The sequence below is a fragment of the Pristiophorus japonicus genome, chromosome 19, assembly GCF_044704955.1.
Source record: "Pristiophorus japonicus isolate sPriJap1 chromosome 19, sPriJap1.hap1, whole genome shotgun sequence".
In the NCBI taxonomy this organism is placed as follows: domain Eukaryota; kingdom Metazoa; phylum Chordata; class Chondrichthyes; family Pristiophoridae; genus Pristiophorus; species Pristiophorus japonicus.
This window is the reverse complement of record NC_091995.1, coordinates 16,852,055-16,874,524: the sequence shown is the minus strand read 5'-3', so window position 1 is coordinate 16,874,524 and position 22,470 is coordinate 16,852,055. Positions and strand designations below refer to the sequence as shown.

The 22,470-nt window shown below is 46.7% G+C and overlaps 2 protein-coding genes across 12 annotated transcripts in view; one reads left to right on the top strand and one right to left on the bottom strand.

The window, feature by feature from the left end:
* ddx39b (DEAD (Asp-Glu-Ala-Asp) box polypeptide 39B) overlaps positions 1 to 21,872 on the bottom strand; it is a 47,110-nt gene extending 25,238 nt beyond the window's left edge. For 2 of the 4 annotated variants that reach the window (XM_070861319.1, XM_070861322.1), the window contains exons 1-5: positions 21,784 to 21,872; positions 6,481 to 6,720; positions 2,167 to 2,294; positions 1,241 to 1,333; positions 496 to 679 (exon numbers count right to left, since the gene is read on the bottom strand). In XM_070861319.1, the coding sequence (XP_070717420.1) occupies positions 496 to 679; positions 1,241 to 1,333; positions 2,167 to 2,294; positions 6,481 to 6,691 (616 nt within the window). In that variant the 5' untranslated portion in view covers positions 6,692 to 6,720; positions 21,784 to 21,872. Of the gene's footprint in view, positions 1 to 495; positions 680 to 1,240; positions 1,334 to 2,166; positions 2,295 to 6,480; positions 6,721 to 19,405; positions 19,473 to 19,496; positions 19,609 to 21,783 lie in introns of those variants that run through there. The other 2 variants (XM_070861320.1, XM_070861321.1) reach the window with 2 other exon arrangements.
* A 356-nt stretch (positions 21,873 to 22,228) lies between these two features.
* Positions 22,229 to 22,470, top strand: part of LOC139229753 (polypeptide N-acetylgalactosaminyltransferase 6-like) — an 80,636-nt gene continuing 80,394 nt past the window's right edge. For all 8 annotated transcript variants that reach the window (XR_011587792.1, XR_011587791.1, XR_011587790.1 and 5 more), the window contains exon 1: positions 22,229 to 22,442. The gene's annotated coding sequence lies outside the window, so the exon portion shown is untranslated. The remainder of the gene's footprint in view (positions 22,443 to 22,470) is intronic.

The following is a 22,470-nucleotide window of genomic DNA, read 5'->3' as shown; positions in this document are numbered from 1 at the left end:
GGGGGGGTTAATACCTGCTGGGACCAGGGGGGGGTTAAACCTGCTGGGACCAGGGGGGGGGGGTTAAACCTGCTGGGACCAGGGGGGGGGGGTTAAACCTGCTGGGACCAGGGATGGGGTTAAACCTGCTGGGACCAGGGGTGGTTAAACCTGCTGGGAGCAGGGGGGTGGGTCTAACCTGCTGGGACCGGGGGGGGGGGTCTAACCTGCTGGGACCGGGGGGGGGTCTAACCTGCTGGGACCAGGGGGGGGGGTCTAACCTGCTGGGACCAGGGGGGGGTCTAACCTGCTGGGACCAGGGGGGGTCTAACCTGCTTGGACCAGGGGTGGTCTAACCTGCTGGGACCAGGGGTGGTCTAACCTGCTGGGACCAGGGGTGGTCTAACCTGCTGGGACCAGGGGTGGTCTAACCTGCTGGGACCAGGGGTGGTCTAACCTGCTGGGACCAGGGGGCCAACCTGCTGGGAATGTACCCTTGGAAAGCTGAACGCTCACCGAGTTGCTCGAGCATCTTGTCGCACTCGTCCAGGATGAAGTGCTTGATGTGTTTGAGGTTGAGAGACTTGTTGCGAGCCAGTGCCAGGATCCTGCCAGGGGTGCCCACCACAATGTGCGGGCAGTTCTTCTTCAACAGCTCCTCGTCCTTCTTAATGGAGAGCCCACCGAAAAATACAGCGACCTGCGGCAGCCAAAAGATACACGTTAGTCATATACTCCGGCAGGGACGGCAGCACCCACCCTCTGTTTCTCGTGAACCGAATTTAAGGGGGCAGTTAAATGGTTCGCACCCTGCTGGCTTAGTGAGTAAACATGCACCAAGTGATCTCAAACTGAGACAGTCTGTCCAGCTTCAATGTTCAGTGAGTTTGGGGCCATCCCAGCTGTAACTGTACTTACATCAAACATCATGGTGGGATAACATGTCGAGACCATCCTGAACGATTGCCATCCAGTGGCCCGTGTGATGAAGGTACTCCCACACGGACTGCAGCGGTTCAAGAAGGCGGTTCACCACCACCTTCTCAAGGGCAATTGGGGATGGGCAATAAATGCTGGCCTTGCCAGCGACACCAACATCCCGTGAATTAATTACATTCAAAAAAAATTTAGATCCATGCAACCATAGCCCAAGTAAGTGTCAATTCCTTCAGGGCAAGAAGGAGGACAAGATGGCTCGGGGGGGGGGAAATATTAAATGAAGAGAGAAAAGAAAGTCACACACTTGGTTGTCTCCTCTTACCTTCACGCTTGGCATGTACTTTGAGAACCGTTCGTATTCCTTGCTGATTTGGAACGCCAATTCTCGAGTGTGACACATCACCAGTACGGAAATCTAGCAACAAACATACAATTAACATCTCTGGCATACAACCCATTAGCTTTCGTACAAACGGGACGCACAATGTAGTGGGCGCTACACTGTGTTGCAGTGGAGACATTCCCGTATCGGAGAGGGGACAACGATCGGCAACTAAGTTGATACCGCTGGCTAGGCAGCCGCACCAACGAGACAAGCCTACGAGAAACACAGAATATTTACACTGAAGAAAAGGTTCAGGGAAGAAGCTACTAAGGTATTGAAGATTCCAAAGGGTTAACTGAACTATAAAAATAAGTTTGACACAACTGCAAACCCTGCAAAGAGAGTGCAGTCTCCAGTTCAGATGAAACTATAGTACAAGAGACCGATACCACTATCAGTTTATGAACTACTATATAACTCCAGGCTTAATTTCAGCTTGTTGACTTCACATAAACAGAAAAAATTGGAGCAGGAGTCGGCCATTTGTCCCCTTGAGCCTGCTCCGCCATTCAATAAGATCATGGCCGATCTGATCATGGACTCAGCTCCACTTCCCTGCCTGCTCCCCATATCCCTTGACTCCCTTATCGCTCAAAAATCTGTCTATCTCTACATTAAATATATTCAATGACCCAGCCTCCAGAGCTCTCTGGCATACAGAATTCTAAAGATTCATGAACCTCAAAAGAAGAAATTCCTCCTCATCTCCGTTTAAAATCTGCGACCCCTTATTCTGAAACTATGCCCCCTAGTTCTAGATTCCCCTATGAGGAATCCTCTCGACATCAACCCTTCCAGCCCCCTCATGCTCACAGCCCACTACCAACAAACCGGCACCCATTTGGTGACAACGCTGAACTCACCTGTCCAGTGACAGGTTCAAGTTGTTGAAGAGTAGCCAAGACAAACACCGCTGTTTTTCCCATGCCAGACTTGGCCTGGCACAGGACGTCCATGCCCAGAATTGCTTGGGGTATGCACTCGTGTTGCACTGCAAGGAACGGAAGCCAGTAATTAATAGAAAATAAACGGACGCAAGTTCCAAGCACCTACGGCCTGAAAGTAGTAAAAGCGAAGCGGCTAATGTGTCGGGTGAGATGCTTCAGCCAAAACCGTTTGGCAAAAAGCATCGTGCCAGAAACAATAATGTCCCTCGCATCAGATGTTTTGCGAGCTTGCTGGCCAGTTTTCAGGATTGTCTATTTTTAGTTCCGAGAAACAGACGCACGGGGATAATTAAATTAAGCCAACAGAACAAAACGATATGTCGACGCTTGGAACACTTTCAAGCTCTTGGTCATAACAGTGCCTTTCCAGGTTGTTGCAATGTGTACATTTTTCTTGTTATACACAGACAAGACTGTACATAGATAGGCATGTGCTACAAGACAGTGAGAAAGTCAAACGAGATCCCAATTTGCACTTATATAGCAGCTCCAATGTAATAAAAGTATGCCAAAGCACTTCACAGAGGTGAAAATAACCCAACAGCCCGAGAGTAGTGGTGGGAGTCGGATTATGGGATGTTGGTTGAAGGCAAGAGCAAAGCAATGGATCGTAAGCATGCTCTTCAGCATGAGCAGCTTGGGCCTGTATTTATTGGAGTTAAGAAGAATGGGCTCAATTTTCCCCAACCCCTTTTTTCGGCGCACTTACCCTCGATGCGCCGACTTTGTGCGCTGGAAACGGCGCGGAAAAAATGTGCCCCCATCCTGGCAGCTCTGCTGAGTGTCCCGGGTCCTGGCGCGGCGTATATAGTGCAGTGGGGGGGGGGGCGGAGCTGCAGCCCTGCGGCGAAAACAGTGCCAGCAGCTGCCCGCACGTGCTATGGTGTCGGGTCTGATGTGCACACATGCTCAGTAGCGCCGAAACTGGGCGCTCGAGCAGCATCTCTCTCTCTTTCCCCCCCCCCCGCCACCCCCCGATGCCACGTTCGGTCGCTCTGCTTCAACCCCCCCCCCACCCCCCCCGTTGATTTAAAGGGCAGCATCTCTCTCCACGCACCCCCCCTCCTCCCATGCCACATCCACGTCGGTCGCTGTTTTGCCTCCCCCACCACCCCCCCCCACCCCCTGTTGATATCAAGGCCAGCATCTCTCGCTCTCCACCCCCCCCCCGATGCCGCACTCGGTCGCTCTGCTTCTGCACCACACGCTCTCCCCCCCCCCCCCATTCATTTGCAGCCGTCCCTAGCCCTGGACGACTGGACTCCCGGTGCGCGTCTTGCTACCCTTATCCCAGGCCGAATGGCCTCACGCACAGGCTGCCCCGCTGCCTTCCCAGGCCGACTTTGAAGATTAAGGTAGGATTTACTTGATTTCTATTAGTATTTTAATTGTTTGAGCTTTTCCTTGCAATGTTTGGTGCTTGGTTGTTTGGTTTCAGATCCTCTTACACGGTTCCCTTCCCTCCCCTATCCCTGGCCTAATGTCCACCGATGATGTACTAATGTGCACTGCTTTCCGAGCTGCCCGCAAGGTTTTTCAGAGCTGGCCACATATGCAGACCTAAGTTGATTTGGAGTAAGTTTTAGCTGGCCAAAGTGGCATAAATGGCCAAAACTGGCGTAAGTGTCTGGGAACGGCCTCTTTTGAAAAAAAAAACTCAACTAAAAAAAAAATCGTACCTAACTGATTTACTCTGGAGCAAGTTTATTGACGTTTTTAAACTTATGCCAGAAAAACCAACTTAATCCAAAAGAATTGGAGCAAGTCATGGCCAAAATTGAGCCGAATGAGAGGTGATCTTATTGACACATATAAGATTCTGAGGGGCTGGACAGGGTAGATGCAGAGAGAATGTTTCTCCTCATGGGGGAATCTAAAACTAGGGGGCCCAGTTTCAGAATAAGGGGTGGCCCATTTAAAATGGAGATGAGGAGGAATTTCTTCTCTTGAGGGTCGTGAATCTTTGGAAGTCTCTGCCCCAGAGCTGTGGAAGGTTTCGAAGGGGGGCAGTGATGCAAGAGGTAGACCTTGGAACTTGGTGGTGATGCTTCTTTGGAGAAGTTGAGAGAGGAACGGAAGCTCAGACGTTGGGTAGTAGTTGGTGAGGTTGGCGGGATTATGCGTGATTTATTAAAGGAGCAGGCTAAGCCAGAACATGGCGGGACCACCGCCACATCAGCGACCATTGTGTCGAGGGGGCGTTGTGTGTGGGAGAGAACCCAGGAGGCAGGATGCGGGTCTAATGGAGATGCGCACAGTGAGCGCATGAGGTGTAATGGAGGAGAAAGATTGGGATAGGAGGTTCGGGAAAGAGTATGGAGGGAAGAGAGTCTTGGTCAGAAAGAAGGAGCCCAAGGCATAGGAGCTTTTAAAAGGCAATTGGACACGTACTTGAAGAGGACTAATTTGAAGGGCTATGGGGAAAAAGCTGGAGTGTGGGACTATATTGGACAGCTCTTTCAAAGACATGGCACAGGCACAATGGGCCGAACAGCCTCATTCTGCGCTGGAAGATTCTATTGGTCCGAGTCTGGCCGACTTAGCACCGGCTGCCACCGAGAAAACTCGGTGGTCTCCATGTTTTCTGGGCGCTCTCCCCTCCGAGCGAGTTTGATCGGGTCCTCACACCGGCGGGGAGAGAAGACCGCTTGGGAGCATCCGCTGGCGTGCGACGCTGACAAAGGTCCTCCCGTCTGTTCACTCCCCAGATTGGTCCGGGCGGTCCTCCGCTCCAGCAGCAGAAAAGACCACCGCATGGAGGCAGGTCTAACCTGAACGGTAAGTATGAAGACCTGCAAGAAAAGGTTCGTGCTCCTGTTCTCTTCATTTTTTTTTTGCAGCGAATTTGGTGGATGGGGGTCCTCTGAAGGATTTGTCGTAGTTTTTTTTTCATGTGTTGAAAATGTTTTATTTTTCCCGTTCTCCTCCGCCCTCCCTTACTTTGCCGAGGATCGCATTTGCCGCCCAGAATGCGACCGACCGCCCGCTGCTGCCCAGAATCGGCGTGTAAGGCCCATTTTTTCCATCGGGCGTTTTTTTCCACCATACTTCCCGCCCAATGTACCGTCAGGATCTTAGCGGTCCTTTCGGCGGTATTTGGGCGGAACTTGGGTTTGACCAAACTCGCGCCTTATGATTCTAGTGTCCCAAGACAGTTTCTTAAACGATAAGGGGATAAGGGGTTATGGGGAGAGGGCAGGGAAGTGGAGCAGAGTCCATGATCAGATCAGCCAAGATCTTATTGAATGGCGGAGCAGGCTCGAGGGGCCTTATGGCCTACTCCTGCTCCTATTTCTTGTGTTCTTATGTTCTTATAGGGAGCAGGTAGGAACAAGTTAGCTGCTGAGCTGCTCCTGATCTCAATCCAGTGATTTTTGCTGCAAACTGCGTCAGCGAGAACAGAGTCAGGATCAGCTGCAAGCTGCCCTCCCACTCCTCTCGACCACAATCAAATATCCCGCCAAGGCTTCCTGGACTCATATCTTAATGCATGAAGAATGACCACTTGGGCAAAGTGTTGCAGGATGGGCAGCACCCAAGAAAAGCCTTGGGACATTTTTCCACAATAAAGGCATTCTATAAAGAAAGACTTGCATTTATATGGCGCCTTTCACAACCACCGGACGTCTCAAAGCGCTTTACAGCCAATTAAGTACTTTTGGAGTGTAGTCACTGTTGTAATGTGGGAAGCACAGCAGTCAACTTGCGCACAGCCAGCTCCCATGTGATAATGATCAGATAATCTGTTATCGTTACGTTGATTGAGAGATAAATATTGGCCAGGACACCGGGGATAGATCCCCTGCTCTTCTTCGAAATAGTGCCGTGGGATCTTTTACGTACACACAGAGAGCAGACGGGGCCTCGGTTTAATGTCTCATCCGAAAGACAGCACCTCCGACAGTGCAGCACTCCCTCAGCACTGCACTAGGGGTGTCAGCCTAGATTTATTTGTTCAAGTCCCTGGATGCAAGTTCTTGTTGTTGATATGGGAACTGAGCCTCCCAGGAGAGGAAGAAACCAGAGAAAATAGAAGGAAAAAAACAGGGATTGAAACTTCCATGACCCGGGGAGGTTGGGGGAAGTGTATTCACCTCAGAATTTGGACGGCACTAATCAAGCTACCGGAGCTTTTTTTTGCTCCCATCACTGGCTTGCAGCTCACTCTGGGCCCGGGTGGCCTCCATTATGTTTCCCGATGCAACAAGAACAGCCCGAGGGCCCAGGTACCTTCAGAAGGGTGCTCAAAACCGCAGTCGACAATCGCGCGCAGTAACTCCGGTTTCAGCAGGAAGTCTCGGAAGCCAGAGCTATGGATGGACACATACGAGCCCTTCACGTCCTTCTTCAGGGGCACCTCCGAGGCATCACCCGTCGCCTGGTTCTCTACCTCGTCATCCTCGTAGTCCAAGAGCTCATTGTCTACGTCATTTTCAGCCATTCTGTGCCGTTAAATGTTGCCGAGTTTTGCTAAGACAACGAGAGAACATAACAGCCTTAAATTTTGGTTTCAACTTCTGTAAGAGAAAGACTTGCATTTCTATAGCACCTTTCACCGGACGTCACAAAGCACTTTACAGCCAATGAATTACTTTTGGAGTGTAGTCACTGTTGTAACGTGGGGAACGCAGTAGCCAATTTACGCACAGCAAGCTCCCACAAACAGTGATGTGATAATGACCAGACAAACTATTTTTGTTATGTTGATTGAGGGATAAATATTGGCCCCAGGACACTAGGGATAACTCCCCTGCTCTTCTTTGAAATAGTGCCATGGGATCTTTTATGTCCACTCAAGAGAGCAGACGGGGCCTCGGTTTAACGTCTCATCTGAAAGACGGCACCTCCGACAGTGCAGCACCCCCTCAGTATTGCATTGGAGTGTCCGCCTAGATTTATGTGCTCAAGTCCCTGGAGTGGGACTTGAACCCACAACCTTCTGACTCAGAGGCGAGTGTGCTACTCACTGAGCCACTTGCTGACACCTAAACTTCTGTAAGCTAGTAACTCCTGTGCAAAGCCTTCGATGAGGTTTGGTACAAAGATGACATTTATTAAAGATAACATTAACTAAGTGTAACTTTATTAAAGGTAGCAGTAACAATTAAACAACCTGCATCAGACCCTGACTTCCAGCACTTAGGTGGGGGATCCTGACACACCGAGAGCTCTGAAAACCCCCTGACCACTTGTCATATTTATAGTTCATATGCCTTGTTCTAGTCTCATACACTCTGGCCTTGTAAGGGAATGGCACAGAAATTAAATACCTTGCATCTGTCTTCACGATGCAAAAACCCTCCCAGAAATAGTGGAGAGCCAAGGATCTAGCGAGATTGAGGAACTGAAAGAAATTATTAGTTAAAAAAAATAGTACTGGAGAAATTAATGGGACTGAAAGTCGATAAATCCCCTGGATATGATGGCCTATACCCTAGGGTTTTGAAAGAGGCGACTATAGAGATAGTGGATACATTGGCTGTCATCTTCCAAAATTCCCTAGATTCTCGAACGGTTCCCACGGATTGGAAGGCAGCATATGTAACCCCACTAGATAAGAAAGGAGGGAGAGAGAAAACGGGGAACTACAAACCAGTAAGCCTGACATCAGTAGTAGGGAAATGCTCAACTCTATTATTAAGGACGTGGTAACAGAGCACTTAAAAATAATAATAGTATTGGCCAGAGTTAGAGTTTTTTGAGGTTGTAACTAGCACAGTAGATAAGGGGGAACCAAGTGGATGTGGTGTATTTAGATTTTCAGAAGATTCGATAAGGTGCCACACAAAATTAAACAAAATTAGGGCTCATGGGATTAGGGGTAATGTACTAGCATGTATTTAGGATTTGGCACAGTGTACTAGCATGGATTGAGGATTGGTTAACGGACAGAAAACAGAGAGTTGGAATAAACGGCTCATTTTCAGGTTGGCAGACTGTAACTAGTGGGGTACCGCAAGGACCAGTGCTTGGGCCCCAGCTATTCACAATCTATATCAATGATTTGGATGAGAGGACCAAATGTAATATAACCAAGTTTGCTGATGATATAAAGCTAGATGGGAATGTAAGTTGTGAGGAGGGGGCAGAGAGCCTTCAAGGGGATACAGACAGGCTATGAGAGTGGTCAGGGACATGGCAAATTGAATATAATGTGATGTTATCCACTTTGTTCGGAAAAATGGAAAAGCAGACTATTTTTTAAAATGGTGAGAGATTGGGAAATGTTGGTGTTCAGAAGGACCTGGGTGTCCTTGTACACGAATCACAGAAAGTTAACATGCAGGTACAGCAAGCAAATAAGAAAGCAAATGGTACGTTGGTGGCCTTTATTACAAGAGGATTTGAATACAAGAGTAAAGATTTCTTACTGCAATTATATTGGGCCCTGGTGAGACCACACCTGGAGTATTGTGTAGTTTTGGTCTCCTTACCTAAGGAAGGATATACTTGCCAGAGGGAGTGCAACAAAGGTTCACCAGACTGATTCCTGGGATGGGGGGAGGAATTGTCCAACAAGGAGAGATTGCGTAGACAAGGCCTATATTCTCTAGAGTTTAGAAGAATGAGAGGCGATCTCATTGAAAGATACAAAATTCTTACAGGGCTTGACAGGGTAGATGCAGATGCTTCCCTTGGCTGGAGTCCAGAACCAGGATCACAGTCTCAGAATAAGGGGTGGGCCATTTGGGATTGAGATGAAGAGAAATTTCTTCACTCAGAGGGTGGTGAATCTTTGAAATTCTCTACCCCAGTGGGCTGTGGAGGCTCAGTCGTTCAATATTTTCAGACAAAGATCAATAAGATTTTTGGATATTAAGGGATTCAAGGGATATGGGGATAGTGCAGGCAAGTGGAGTTGAGGTTGAAGATCAGCCATGATCTTATTGAATGATGGAGTAGGCTCGTGGGGCGAATTCCTGCTCCTATTTCTTATGTTTCTATGTCCTTATGATATGGTGGGTAAATGGATTTGAAGTACAGATCAGCCATGATCTAATTGAATGGCAAAATGGGCTCGAAATGATGAATAGCCTGCTCCTGCGTTCCTAATGGATACAATAGTCTAGTGGTTGTGGTATTGTACAAGGAACCCAGGTCATCAATTTTAATTCCACCATGGCAAATTATGGAACTAAATTTAATAAATCTGGTAATTCGAGTTGGCAGCAAAACGTGACGAAGAGATTTCCCAGATTGTTGTTAAAAAAAGTTCGCGAATGTTCTTCAAGTCCAACCCCACATTAAGAGCTGAATAAATATGTAAGGGAGAAAGTAATATGTTGATAGTATTAGATGAAGAGGGGTGCGAGGAGGCTCGTGTGGAGCATACACACCAGCATGGACCAGTTTCTGTGCTTTATTTCTTGCTCTTCATTGAAATAGTACCGTGGGATCTTTTACATCCACCCGAGGGCAGACAAGGTCTCAGTTTAATGTCTCGTCTGAAAGAAGGCGCCTCCGACAGTACAGCACTGCACTGGAGTGTCAGCCTAGATTTTCTGCATCCTTGCCTCTGAGCCAGAAGGTTGTGGGTTCAAGTCCCACTCCAGAGACTTCAACACAAAAATCTAGGCGGACACTCCAGGGCAGTGTTGCACTGTCGGAGGTGCCGTCTTTCGGCTGAGACGCTAAACCGAAGTCGTTTTCCCTCTCATGTGGACGTAAAAGGTCCCATGGCACTATTTCGCAGAGGAGAGGGGGAATTATCACTGGCATCCTGGCTAATATTTATCCCTCAATCAACATCAAAAAATCTGATGGTCTGATCATCTCATTGTTGTCTGTGGGAGCTTGCTGTGCACATATTGGCTGCTGCGTTTCCTACATTACAACAGTGACGACACTTTAAAAAGTACCTCATTGGCTGTAAAGCGCTTTTGGACAGCCCGAGATCATGAAAGACTTTCTTTCTTTTGGAGGAAGTGTCGAGAACCAGAGAGCACAGATTTAAGGTGACATGAGAACATAAGAACATAAGAATTAGGAACAGGAGTAGGCTATCTAGCCCCTCGAGCCTGCTCCGCCATTCAACAAGATCATGGCTGATCTGGCCGTGGACTCAGCTCCACTTACCCGCCCGCTCCCCGTAACCCTTAATTCCCTTATTGGTTAAAAATCTATCTATCTGTGATTTGAATACATTCAATGAGCTAGCCTCAACTGCTTCCTTGAACAGAGAATTCCACAGATTCACAACCCTCTGGGAGAAGAAATATCTTCTCAACTCGGTTTTAAATTGGCTCCCCCGTATTTTGAGGCTGTGCCCCCTAGTTCTAGTCTCCCCGACCAGTGGAAACAACCTCTCTGCCTCTATCTTGTCTATCCCTTTCATTATTTTAAATGTTTCTATAAGATCACCCCTCATCCTTCTGAACTCCAACGAGTAAAGACCCAGTCTACTCAATCTATCATCATAAGGTAACCCCCTCATCTCCGGAATCAGCCTAGTGAATCGTCTCTGTACGCGCTCCAAAGCTAGTATATCCTTCCTTAAGTAAGGTGACCAAAACTGCACGCAGTACTCCAGGTGCGGCCTCACCAATACCCTGTACAGTTGCAGCAGGACCTCCCTGCTTTTGTACTCCATCCCTCTCGCAATGAAGGCCAACATTCCATTTGCCTTCCTGATTACCTGCTGCACCTGCAAACTAACTTTTTGGGATTCATGCACAAGGACCCCCAGGTCCCTCTGCACCGCAGCATGTTGTAATTTCTCCCCATTCAAATAATATTCCCTTTTACTGTTTCCCCCCCCGCCCCCAAGGTGGATGACCTCACACTTTCCGACATTGTATTCCATCTGCCAAACCTTAGCCCATTCGCTTAACCTATCTCAATCTCTTTGCAGCCTCTCTTTGTCCTCTACACAACCCGCTTTCCCACTAATCTTTGTGTCATCTGCAAATTTTGTTACACTACACTGTGTCCCCTCTTCCAGGTCATCTATGTATATTGTAAACAGTTGTGGTCCCAGCACCGATCCCTGTGGCACACCACGATCCACCGATTTCCAACCCTAAAAGGACCCATTTATCCCGACTCTGCTTTCTGTTAGCCAGCCAATTCTCTATCCGTACTAATACATTTTCTCTGACTCCGCGTACCTTTATCTTCTGCAGTAACCTTTTGTGTGGCACCTTATTGAATGCCTTTTGGAAATCTAAATACACCACATCCATCGGTACACCTCTATCTACCATGCTCGTTATATCCTCAAAGAATTCCAGTAAGTTAGTTAAACATGATTTCCCCTTCATGAATCCATGTTGCATCTGCTTGATTGCACTATTCCTATCTAGATGTCCTGCTGTGGAAGAAAATGATCTAAGCCCTATTTTTAAGGAAAGGGTTAAGTTCACTTCTTGCTGAGTTAATTAAATTAGTGGAGCTAGAAAAGAAAACACCCAAACCTCTCAGATCTTGGAACAAAGGATGTTGTAAATACATGACTATCTAGTGTTTACATGAGTTTCCAGATACCCTGCTCATCAGAATACGGACAGGGAGAAACTATGCAAGGACAAGATAAAAGTCTGCCTCCTGAAATGACCTTTGTATTTACAGGATGTATGATTAATGCTCATATGAGGTGTTTTAGATAAAGTTCTTGCTTTGATTGAATTTACAAGAATATATGATTAATGTACTTGTGTGGTGTGTTTTAGATAAAATTCCTGTTTCAACTGTATAAAGATAGAGCGGGTTTTCTTGTAAAATTCAGAGTATTTGCCTCGGTGCGGACTGAGCAAGCTCTCCGAGATATCTTGTTAGAAAATAAAATTCTCTCGAAGCACGACTCTGAAAGTAACGCCTGAGTTAATTTAAGCTAAAATTTCCTCAACAGATTCTGGCGTAGTCAGGCAGGATCTCTAAAAAAAAAAACGAGATCCAAAAGAACTAAATTTAACTTTTAAAGAGAAAAGAGGAATTTTAAGGACCTTCCTAGCTGAAAGGAGGAAGGTACCTAGGCCGTCCTAGCTAACAGGGGGACGAGCCGCCGAGATCCCTTGGAGGGGGTGAGGCATTTATGGTAGCTACCGCAAAGAAGCTAAAATAACAAAAAGGCAAAAGGAGACCCCGAGCTGAGCGGAAAAGAGAACACCGGTGAGCGCTTTGTAAATTACTGTATATTTTGTAGGACTGTCCTAACTCTCATTTCAGAAAAGATCGCGAGACGTTGCACCCAGAAGAATGGGAAACGGCTCTAGTCGAGCAGGGCGCTTGCGCCCAGCTCCTAGAAAAGAAAAAAAGGACGACCTCTCGACTGAAAGAATGAAAGTACATCCTAAGACCGAGAAAAGAATCCGTAAGGTAGTAAAGCAACGAGAGAAGGTAGGAGATCCCATTGTGCCGCCCGGCTCGCCGGCGGACACTGTAATTAAGGACACAGGAGATGACAGATATGCGGTAACGTTTAGCAGCGATTTGTACGGTTGGTCTGATGGGGATTGGCCATATGGAGGAAGTTTTAAGTTATCTTTGATTGAGGAATGGAGAAAAACAACCAAGGAAGGAGGGGGAGACCCCACTTGGGATAGAGACTATATGGAAAACTGTTTTAAAAATGGACAGAGGTTGCTAAAAGGCATCAACCCCCTAAAAATAAATCAGAAGAAAAAGAAAGAGGGGAGAGTGAAAAACCTCCCTCTTATAGTCCTCCGGGTTTTCCTATCCCCTCAGCACCAGCAGTAGGACTCTATCCCCGTATAGAACCCCCAAAACAAGATAGCTGGCAGGAACTTATAGAAATAATCGCTGCCCATAGAAATCAAGCTCCGAGGGAACTAGCAGCCCCTCCGGATCAGCCACCTAATGACGGGGCCGGTGGAGTAAACCCGGAAGCATCGGGGGCAGGGGAAGCTAGACCTAAAGAGCACGAAGTAGTAAGTCGGGACCAGGGAGAAAGAAATCCCTATCCAACAAGGCTGCAAACGGCCAGAGAACGAGAAGGAGAACAGGCACAGGCCGATTCTACTGTCCAACTGCCTAGGGTAATGATAGGAACTACGGCAGTCTTAAAACCATGGTCCCCTGGAGAAGCCAGAGATATGATCTCGGCCGCCCCAAATCCGGTAGCATTTCACAACTGGCTTGAGCAAACATGTACAATTTACAATCCACTCCCAGGAGATGTTAAATTATTATTGCAAGCGGCCTATGGATCTTCCTAGCAGGGGGTAAAAGATATGTTCCCCATCCCAACTGGGGAAAATGGAGACTGGAGAGTTAATGATGACTTGCTGGATGCCGGCAATGAGTCATTAACCCATTGGCTGAAACACCGAGGAAAGAACGCAATTCTGCAAGGGGCTAAAAAGCATGGGGATATAGGGGAAGTCACCCGCTGCTTGCAGAAAGCAGAAGAATCAATAATAGATTTTGCAGGCAGATGGAAAAATAGTTGGGACGAACATGCAGGAATACCGATGGAGCAAAACGAACCTTTGGCAGTGCAAACCTTGTTAAATTGTATGTTGCCGCAACACGCAAGAACATACAAAATAAAGGTTTTAGACTGGCAAGGAAAAAGTTGGAAAGAGACAATTACAGTACTGGCCAATATGGATAGGGAGGGACTATTCACCTATAAAGACAACAAGGCTAAAATAACAGGTCAATACTATCAACAAAAGGGAAGAGGACAAGCACAGAATAATAGAGGAGGGTTTGGGGGACGAGGACGGGGAAGAGGAAGAGGACAACGAGACCGCTCCCAAGATGAGTGTAGAAATTGCGGAAGGAAAGGGCATTGGGCTCGAGATTGCAGGTGCCCACCGAAACAGCTTGGAGGGTTACAAAGGGATTTCCCCGAACCTCCACCTTCATTGGCCCCTCAGTTTTCATTCTTTAACCCCAACCCGTACCAATCAGCATAGGGATGCCCCGGAGGCTTAGTGGTACAGGCGGCAGCCCTCCGCTTATCAGCAGACATAGAAGAAAACCCTTTAGCAATAGTAAAAGTGGGAAACACTTATGTGAAGTTCCTGGTGGATACCGGTGCTACTATGTCTTCTGTACCACCCTCTGTGGGACTACCTGTAAGCAACACCACCGTCTTAAGTTCGGGCGTGGCCGCTATCCCCATGAAAGAATTTTTATCTGAACCTACCAAATTGATAGTTGAAGGACAACAAGTTAATAATGAGACTTTGATAGTCTCTAAAACAACACCTCTCCCTTTATTGGGAAGACAGACTTTGTGCAAACTAGGAGCCACAATTTATTGCACAAAGGAAGGGATGTTCATGGAGCTCCCTCCAAATAAAATCCATCAGTTCTTTAAGGGGATTGAAGAAGAGAAAAGGGAAGATAACAAAGAAAAGGCTGCCCTCTATTGTTGGCAATTGAATGGCAACTTCTATTCCCCCTTGATACATGAAGTTATACAAAATTTAAAAGCTAAAATTGACCCTAATACTGAAGAATTGATGTATATAATTTTGACAAGCTTTGAGGCAGTTCAGCTTCACTGTACAGCCTGGTACACTCGACAAAAAGCTGAAACTTACCAGTGTCTGGTACAATCCTTTTTAAAAAAAGAAGAAATAGTAGAAGCTACGCCCCGCATTTATTTTGGACCAGAAGGATTGAGGGTAGCCATGGATTTGACACCCTTACAGCAGCAGCGGTATAGAGAAGAGAACTCGACACCCCATCTGACATTGGCTGTAAAATCGCCAGCGAAACCTAAAGATATGGGTCCGATGATTGTAGGAATAGAAAAAGAAAAACAGCAACAAGGCTATCAACCTTGGGCAGTCATAAAATTGCAGAGTGTTCAGATAGAATTTATCACCCGCACCAGGGGGATTCTCCAGTGGAAAGGAAAAAAACATGCCTCCACTTTTGAAAAACAGCAACCCCCGGAACAACCAAGCCCTAAGCTGCCAATGGCATTGAATCAAGTATCCTCTGAACTTTGGGCAAAGCATAAGAATCATGTTGGGCAAGTACATTCTGCAGTACCCCATCGGGTACAATTGATAAAGAACGCCGTGTTACCAAGCATTCGGCAGTACAGACTGCCTCCAGAGGCAAAAATTGGGATGGAGCCAGTCATTTCTGCATTATTGGAACAAGGAGTTCTAGAAAAGACACAGAGCCCGTGTAACACTCCGATACTGCCCATACCAAAGGTTAATAGGCCGAATGAGTGGAGATTTGTGCAAGATCTGAGGGCTATTAATAATATAGTAGTCCCTATCACCCCTGTGGTACCGGACACCAACATTATACTATCTGCTATCCCACCAACAGCAACTGTCTTTACTGTGATAGACCTGTGTTCAGCCTTTTTCTCCATCCCGTTAAATCAAGAAAGTCAGTATCTGTTTGCTTTCACTCACAAGAAGCAGCAGTACACATGGACCAGGTTGCCCCAAGGATACACCGAAAGCCCCGCAGTATATGCAGCAGCAGTAAAAAGAGACTTCGAAGACTGTTCATTATCAGACCAGTCTGTGCTGTTGCAGTATGCGGACGATTTGCTTGTGGCTTCCAGCCACAGATACAGGTGCATGCAAGATTCCCTGAAACTGTTACAGCACCTATGTGAAAGAGGGCACCGAGTGTCGTTACAAAAGTTACAATTTTGTCAGACTCAAGTCCAGTACCTGGGTTTTCACATATCTCAAGGGCAGAGGCAGCTAGGACCAGAAAGAATTCAGACAATTCAAAGTGCCACCATACCAAAGACAAAGAAGGATATCTTGTCATTTTTGGGGATGGTTGGGTACTGTAGACAATGGATCCCCAATTATCGAGAATGGGATGTGGTCCTAAGATCAGCTGCCCTAAATGATGCCCCACCCAAGGTGGAGTGGACCCCAGAGAGAGAGAGGCATTTAAACAGTTAAAGAAAGCCATTACTAATGCTCCGGCGTTGGGACTTCCGAATTATGGAAAACCTAATTGTAACGAATTAGTTCAAGAGTGTTATAGAAGTAAACAGAAAAGAGAAGATGAGGTGGGACTTTTGGGAAAACTATAAATGGACATTGGGTGTTCTGATCATTTTAGCAGTAAGGAGAGTCAGACAGGAAGAAGAATTACTTGAAGAAGGAAAAGTATGGAAGGGAGATGTGAAGTGGGAGAAAATTGATAAGGCAACGCAGCAAGGTAACTTTACATGCCCAGTGGGAAAAAATTGTAAGATAGGGAATTTCACAGTGATGTGTAAAGCTTGCGGCGTAGGAAGAGATCAGCGATCAGGAGAAGTGAAAGTGACCAGTGAGGAAGGATTTAATATATCTCTGAACTGGAAGGTGGCCATGACTTGCCTGACCAGCACGGACCAGGGTGAGAGTCGGGAGACCAATGGAACATTGTGTGGACCGGAAGAGAATTGCTACTTTGAATTAGGAAACAGAGAATGGGTAAAGTGTATGAACCTTACGAAAATAATAAATGGAATAACCTATACTAAACAATGGACCCATAATAAAAATAAGCATTCCGCGCGAGATCCGGGACACCTGAAATGGATATTGACCACCTGCATCCCAGTGGTAAAGTCCCCAGGCATATTAAATTTAACAATACAAATTAAATACCCCCCGAAGAAGAAAGGCGGCTGCAACACAACCAGTGTTGAGGTATCTTTTAGAAAAGAAAGGCCCCCGAAAAAGAAACGGGATGTGCTAGGGACTGTGTTAGGTGGAGTGGGAGCAGGAATAGGAGCATTGAACTCCATAGATATCGAAACCCTACAAAATAAAATCCAGGTCATCGGAGGACTGGTAGGGGAAGGTATAAAAATAAGAAATGCCTGGGATGAAGGATTACAGCAATTGCAGGTATCAGGTTACGTCACAGACGTAATGATCTGGAAGCAGAACGAAAGGATAGAAAAGGAAATAGAGAACCTGATGAAGGAACAACAGGGAGTAAACAGGTACACCCATTGCATGTTTAAAGAAACGATCAGACAGCTATTGAGAGCCGAGCTAGAAAGGAAAATATTATCCTTCCATGCTGACACGTGGGAAGGGTTGCTGAAAATCAATCAGAAGGATAGGCTTCTTAATTTGACCATTAAACCCCAAGAAAGATATACCAGTTGTGATTCAAAGGGATGCAACATAACTATGGAAATAGTAAATAAGACGAGACAAGAAATTTGGTGTCAGTTCCAAGTAATGCCCCAGTTATTTGGACAGAACTTTTGGTACCCAGAGTTTAAAGGAGATTGGGTTGATGAAAAGAATTTGACACATCACCATAGGGGATGTGCTAGGTGGCCATTCGGAATGGTATGTCCTTATCAAACTGCCATACACGAACCATGCTCACTACAGCACTCCATTGGAGTATGTAAGTGGGAACTGAAGCCAACAAATGACACTGATATTACGGAAATTGGACAGAATGAGATCTGTATGACAGGGAATAAACCTGTCTATCTGGATGGAATTCTGTATAGGCCCCCCATTAATAAATGCGTGAAAGGAGTCTACACCCTGTATGACCCTGAAGAAAAAAGAACTTATACCTTTGGGCAATGGCAAAATGTAGAAAAATATCTGTCTGTGCACAAGATTGAACCCTTACCCCCTGTAATTAATTTGACCAGACTGCACAATTTGATACATAATGACAAGCAAATTGAGGAAGCTCTGTCAAAAAGAGGCAGAGACATCCACCAATTTAGAGTTGAAATGAGTTACAAGAAGGGGCAGCTAGTAAGAATCGCAGATGAAGTTACCATCGTACACCACTAGTGGGATGTGTTTTTCGGATGGTCCCCAAAAGCTTCCGCAGTACTGAAGCTAGCTGTACACCCCATAATAATCATGGGTGTAGTGATGCTTATATTATTAATAATCATTTGTGGAATATGGATAAAGTTGAAAAAATTAGTCAAGTAATGAGCCTGGTATCCCAAGTAGAAAGGAAAAGTGTGTCCATAAAAGGAAGGTTAAATCGCATAGAGGGAAAAGTAGACGATTACAATGAAGAGGAATGTCTTATAATGCAACCCTACCCTGAGGGGTATGAACCCCCTTTTGAACAAGAAAAGAATATATAAGAAACTGTGTTGATCTAGTAAAAGATCAACAAGGAGGGAATTGTGGAAGAAAATGATCTAAGCCCTATTTTTAAGGAAAGGGTTAAGTTCACTTCTTGCTGAGTTAATTAAATTAGTGGAGCTAGAAAAGAAAACACCCAAACCTCTCAGATCTTGGAACAAAGGATGTTGTAAATACATGACTGTCTAGTGTTTACATGAGTTTCCAGATACCCTGCTTATCAGAATACAGACAGAAAGAAACTATGCAAAGACAAGATAAAAGTCTGCCTCCTGAAATGACCTTTGTACTTACAGGATGTATGATTAATGCTCATATGAGGTGTTTTAGATAAAGTTCTTGCTTTGATTGAATTTACAAGAATATATGATTAATGTACTTGTGTGGTGTGTTTTAGATAAAATTCCTGTTTCAACTGTATAAAGATAGAGAGGGTTTTCTTGTAAAATTCAGAGTATTTGCCTCGGTGCGGACTGAGCAAGCTCTCCGAGATATCTTGTTAGAAAATAAAATTCTCGAGAAGCAAGACTCTGAAAGCCTCCGCCTGAGTTAATTTAAGCTAAAATTTCCTCGACACCTACTATTTCTTCCTCAATGATAGCTTCAAGCATTTTCCCCACTACAGATGTTAAACTAACCAGCCTATAGTTACCTGCCTTTTGTCTGCCCCCTTTTTTAAACAGAGGCGTTACATTAGCTGCTTTCCAATCCGCTGGTACCTCCCCAGAGTCCAGAGAATTTTGGTAGATTATAACGAATGCATCTGCTATAACTTCCGCCATCTCTTTTAATACCCTGGGATGCATTTCATCAGGACCAGGGGACTTGTCTACCTTGAGTCCCATTAGCCTGTCCAGCACGACCCCCCTAGTGATAGTGACTGTCTCAAGGTCCTCCCTTCCCACATTCCTGTGACCAGCAATTTTTGGCATGGTTTTTGTGTCTTCCACTGTGAAGACCGAAGCAAAATAATTATTTAAGGTCTCAGCCATTTCCACATTTCCCATTATTAAATCCCCCTTCTCACCTTCTAAAGGGACCAACATTTACTTTAGTCACTCTTTTCCGTTTTATATATCTGTAAAAGCTTTTACTATCTGTTTTTATGTTTTGTGCAAGTTTACCTTCTTAATTTTTCTTTCCTTTCTTTATTGCTTTCTTAGTCATTCTTTGCTGTTGTTTAAAATGTTCCCAATCTTCTAGTTTCCCACTAACCTTGGCCACCTTATACGCATTGGTTTTAAATTTGATACTCTCCTTTATTTCCTTGGTCATCCACGGCTGGTTATCCCTTCTCTTACCGCCCTTCTTTTTCACTGGAATATATTCACTGGAATAAACGTGAGGAAAAACGTTTTAACGCAGCGAGTGGTTGGGATCTGGAATGCACTGCCCGAGAGAGGGTGGTGGGGCCAGATTCAATCCTGGCTTTCAAAGGGGAATTGGATAACTTCCTGAAGGAAAATAAATTGCAGGGCTACAGGGAAAAGGCAGGGGAGTGGGACTAGCTGATGAGCTCTTGCAGAGAGCCAGCACATACTCGACAGGCAAGGCCTCCTGCTGTGCTGTAATAATTCTATTATTCTTTACTGCAAAAATAGAAGTGATCGCAAAAAAATAATCACAGGAAGAATGTGGTTTGCATTCAATGGAACATTCCCCAGGAATGGAACTGCATGGCGCAAGGTGCTGTTCTATAGGCAGTGCACCCTCCTTCCTCTCCCTGCCTTTCACTCCCCCCTCCTTCTTCCTCCCTTTCACTCCCCCCACCACCCACCCTTCCTCTCTCCCCCCCCCCCCAATCACCCACCCTTCCTCTTCCCCACCACCACCCACTCTTCCTCTCTCCACCACTTCTCCCTTCCATCTCTCCCTTTAATAAAAATTATTTATAGGCAAGGCCGGCATTTATTGCCCATCCCTAATTGCCCTTGACAAAGTGGTGGTGAGCCACCTTCTTGAACCGCTGCAGTCTGTGTGGTGAAGGTTCTCCCACAGTGCTGTTAGGGAGTTCCAGGATTTTGACCCAGCGACAATGAACGAACGACCGATATACTTCCAAGTCAGGATGGTGTGTGACTTGATGAGGAACTTGCAGGTGATGATGTTCCCATGCGCCTGCTGCCCTTGTCCTTCTCGATGGTAGAGGTCGTGGGTTTGGTGAGTTACTGCAGTGCATCTTGTAGATGGTACACACTGCAGCAACGCTACGTTTGTGGTGGAGGGAGTGAATGTTGAAGGTGGCGGATGGGGTGCCAATCAAGCGGGCTGCTTTGTCCTGGATGGTGTTGAGTTTCTCAAGTATTGTTGGAGCTGCACTCATCCAGGCAACTGGAGAGTATTTCATCACATTCCTGACGTGTGCCTTGTAGATGGTGGAAAGGCTTTGGAGAATCAGGAGGGGAGACACTCACTGCAGCATGCACAGCCTCTGACCTGTTCTTGTTGCCTCTGTATTTATGTGACTGATCCAATTAAGTTTCTGGTCGATGGTGACCCCCAGGATGTGAGGGGGTTTGGCAATGCGAATGCATCTGAACATTAAGGGGCAGTGGTTAGACTCTAACTTGGTGGAGTTAATCATTGCTTGGCACTTGTGTGGTGCGAATTCTACATGCCACTTATCAGCCTAAGCCTGAATGTCATACAGGTCTTGCTGCATGAGGGAATGGGCTGCTTCATTATCTGAGGAGTGGCGAGTGGCAAATGGCACTGAACATTGTGCCTTCCTCCCTATACCACTCACCTCCCTTATCCCTCCCTCTCCACCTAGCCCCCTTCCCTCCAAAACCCCCCAACCTCTCATCTCTCCAAGACCCCCCAACCTCTCATCTCTCCAAGACCCCCCAACCTCTCATCTCTCCAAGACCCCCCAACCTCTCATCTCTCCAAGACCCCCCAACATCTCATCTCTCAAAAAAACCCCAACCCCTCATCTCTCCAAACCACCCCCCCCCGCCAACCCCTCATCTCTCCAAAAAAAAACAACCCCTCATCTCTCCAAAACCCCCCCGCCAACCCCTCATCTCTCCAAAACCCCCCCGCCAACCCCTCATCTCTCAAAAAAAAACTCTCATCTCTCCAAAAAAAACCTCTCATCTCTCCAAATCCCCCAACCTCTCATCTCTCCAAACCCCTCCCCCCCCCCAACCCCTCATCTCTCCAAAAAAAAACAACCCCTCATCCCCCCTTAACTCCCATCCCCTCATCCCCCCTTAACTCCCATCCCCTCATCCCCCCTTAACTCCCATCCCCTCATCCCCCCTTAACTCCCATCTCGCCTATCCCCTTCCCTCCCATCCACCTCATCTCCCCTTCCCTCATCTCCCATCCTATCCCTTGTCCCCTTATCTCCCACCATCTCCTTCCCTCCCCATCCCATCCCATCCCCCATCTCCCCTCCCAAAATAAGCTGCTGCAAACGCCGGCAGCGCCGAGCCCCGATGCCGTGGCTCGGCCCCACACTCCCTTCCTCCCTCAGGCTATGCCCCGGCGGACCTACCTGCAGCCCCCGCGCTCTCTGATGAACAATCTCGGCTCTCACCGACTCCTCACCCGCCTCAAGCCCCCAGCACTGAGGCTGCCATCCCAGTGCCTCACTGCCGCGCTCCTCGTGACGCGCGAGTGCCTGTGTGTGTGTGTGTGTGAGTGTGTGAAGAAAGGCCGCCCCGGGTTGCAAAGCAGGGGATTTAATTTTAAACGATTAAAACACGCCGCCAGACAAAATTTATTCTTCGAAGGAGATATGATTTTTTTTCAATCTCCCGCTCCATTGTCCACCTGTTGCCCAGGCAACGTAGGCATCTGGCGGGGCAGCTCAGTTGGGGCTGCGCTGGGATTCAATGGCGATTGAGTGAGACGGCGAACGGGCAGCTCCTGCGCATGCGTCCGCCTGAAACGGTTCGCTACTGCGCTGCGCATGCGTCTCCTGGCAACGTGACAGAGAGATTTGGTTCCCCAGAGTTGTCAGTTCAGTGGGGTACACTTTTCAGGCTCTTGACATTGTGGGATGACTTGAAATGGGATGTTTGAGGTGGCATATAACTAGAAAAAACCCAGTGAGGGGAGGGGAGGCACCATTTTGAGGTATTTAATATATACCAATGGTACTTCAAAGTAAGCCAGGGACAGTATTACCAGAGGACCTTAAATCAATGCAAGGTAAATTTAAAACATGTTAAGGACGTTC